Below are 2,544 nucleotides of genomic sequence, written 5' to 3'. Positions count from 1 at the left end.
CTTTCCCTAACATTCCTACCGATCTATTATCTAATTCGATGGTGAGCTCTTACTCAACCTCTTCGGATGACACAATGGAAGGGACGCAGAAGAGGAAACGCAAATGGAAGGACTTTTTTGAGAAACTAATGAAGGAAGTGATTGAGAAGCAAGAACAGTTACATAAGAGATTCTTAGAAGCCATTGAGAAACGTGAACATGACCGAATGGTTAGAGAAGAAGCATGGAGAGCACAAGAGATGCAAAGAATTAATAGAGAGAGGGAAATTCTTGCACAAGAAAGATCTATAACTGCAGCAAAAGACGCTGCAGTTATGTCTCTCTTACAAAAAATTGCTCAACAACCAAATCTTGGACATGCATTGAATAACATCAATGTTGCACAACCACTACCACCACAACAATCGCCACAACAACAACCACCACCAAGTAAAGCACCAACATCGACACCAGCACCAACACTAGTGGCACAAGTAATTAATGCTCCACCGCCAGTGCAACCACCACCGGTTACTCCGTCGGGCCCACCAATGGTCCAACAGCAGCAACAAATAGCGAAAAACATGGAAATAGTAAAATTTGATAATAATGGAGATAATTCAATTGGAGCAAGTTCATCAAGGTGGCCAAAAGTGGAAGTTCAAGCATTGATAAATCTGAGAACGGAGCTAGACAATAAGTACCAAGAGAATGGACCAAAAGGGCCACTATGGGAAGAAATATCTTCAGCAATGAAGAACCTTGGATACAATAGGAACCCAAAAAGGTGCAAAGAAAAATGGGAGAACATAAACAAGTACTTCAAGAAAGTGAAGGAAAGTAACAAGAAGAGACCCGAAGATTCCAAGACATGTCCTTATTTTCACCAGTTGGATGCTTTATATAAGGAGAAAAACAAGGCGGAAAATTCCGGTGGTGGTTCAAGCCAGCCGACTAATGCGGAGAGTATGGTGGCACCGTTAATGGTTCAGCCGGAGCAACAATGGCCACCTCAACAGGAAGGAGATCCAATGGAGCGGAACCGCAGAGACGAAGAAGATGATATGGATGAAGATGATAAAGATGGTGAAGAAGAAGACGACGAAGAGATGGATGAAGGTGGTGGTGGTGGTAGTAATTTTGAAATAGTGGCTAACAAGCCTTCAGTGGGTGCATAATAGTGAGTGAGAATTATGAGAATGGAGCAGTTGCAAAAAAGGCCCAAAAGAACATTAAGAAAAAAAGAGTTTGTTTGGTGGGTCAGAGAGAATGCAGGAGTTGTCGGAGAACGATGGTGGTGGTGGCGGTGGCAGAGAAAGAGAAAGTTTCTTTTGTGTTTGTGTGGAAGAATTTGAATATACGTGTACGGTGTGGAATGACACATGGGTTAATTTTGAAGAGGGAAATTTGGTAGAGGGGTTGGTTCGTACTTTTGTTGTAGCAAAAAAAATAGCCAATAAGATTATATGTTTTTTTTTTCTTTTTCAATTTTATAAAATTTGTTTATTTTTTTGGGGTGATTAAATAAGTCCAATCAAAGAGGAATTTTAAAAGTTCAGGTTTCAAAATAAGGAAAATAGACAGACCTTAATTAAGGTTGTAGTTTTTAGTTATTTATCTTGTTTTATGTTTATGGTTGTGTAAATTGGAGAAGATTATTTGGGATTTTGCTATTTCTTTTTTCCTTTAATTTTTAATTCAATTTTGAGATGTAGTTAGTTTTCAAAATGTAGTCACAATATATAGCGGATGAATGTGATGCTTTGGATCTCTTTTTAGTTTATTTAATTAATAATGGTCTCCAATTTCAATCTACCAATGATAGTGTAATAATAATTTTAAAATCGTTAAGAGATAACTTTGTCTTCTATATTTTTCAGAAACAAAAAAACTTTGTCTTCTACGTACATATTTTCCTTTCTGGTTTTATGGCTTCTATATATTTATACTGATCTTTAGTGATAAGTCTCTAAAATTATTTTTTATTTGTAGGTCGATATCCAGAATTTATAACAATCATACATTACACCAACTACTTGATGTAGACTACATGGTATGAGTCTCCACAATTTTGTACAACATTTCAAGTATAGGTAAATTAATTCTCTAGTTAGTTTCTTTTAGCACTTAACTCTATGTAGAAACTGAACCAAAAAACTAGTTTCTTAAGTTGAATTTTTTCAACATCTTTTATATATTTAATGTGAGACTCTCTCTTTTTACCACTTATAGTATTTAGTGCTATTCTTTATTTTGATTTATAGATATTTTTATAAAAAAAATTCTCAATTAAAACACTAATTGTTGAACTTAAGTCTATAAGGAGAGTACAATCCAAAAGACAAGTTTTATATATGAAATATCACTTTAAATTCTTTTATATATTTAATGGGAAAACTATGCAGCAATTTGAAGTGTGGCACTGAAAGAATGGCATGGTAATTAAACAAGGTTTAATATTGAAAAATGTGATAAAGTAAAATAATAGTATAAAAAAGAGGGCAATAAATAGTTAGGATAGTGACCCCACATTTAACAGGCAGAAAAAAGCAGCATCACACATGG

The 2,544-nt window shown here is 34.9% G+C and overlaps 1 protein-coding gene across 1 annotated transcript in view; it reads left to right on the top strand.

The window, feature by feature from the left end:
• The window catches only part of LOC101495870 (trihelix transcription factor DF1-like), a 3,629-nt gene extending 1,977 nt beyond the window's left edge, over positions 1–1,652 (top strand). Inside the window, exon 3 of the mRNA XM_073367521.1 lies at positions 1–1,652. This exon is cut by the window's left edge and continues 2 nt beyond it. Within this exon, the coding sequence (XP_073223622.1) occupies positions 1–1,157 (1,157 nt within the window). The 3' untranslated portion in view covers positions 1,158–1,652.
• Positions 1,653–2,544: the final 892 nt, after the last annotated feature.

Source organism: Cicer arietinum, chromosome 4 (assembly GCF_000331145.2).
Source record: "Cicer arietinum cultivar CDC Frontier isolate Library 1 chromosome 4, Cicar.CDCFrontier_v2.0, whole genome shotgun sequence".
NCBI classification, from domain to species: Eukaryota; Viridiplantae; Streptophyta; class Magnoliopsida; order Fabales; family Fabaceae; genus Cicer; species Cicer arietinum.
The sequence above is the reverse complement of the archived record's forward strand: the minus strand, read 5'-3'. Positions and strand labels throughout refer to the sequence as shown.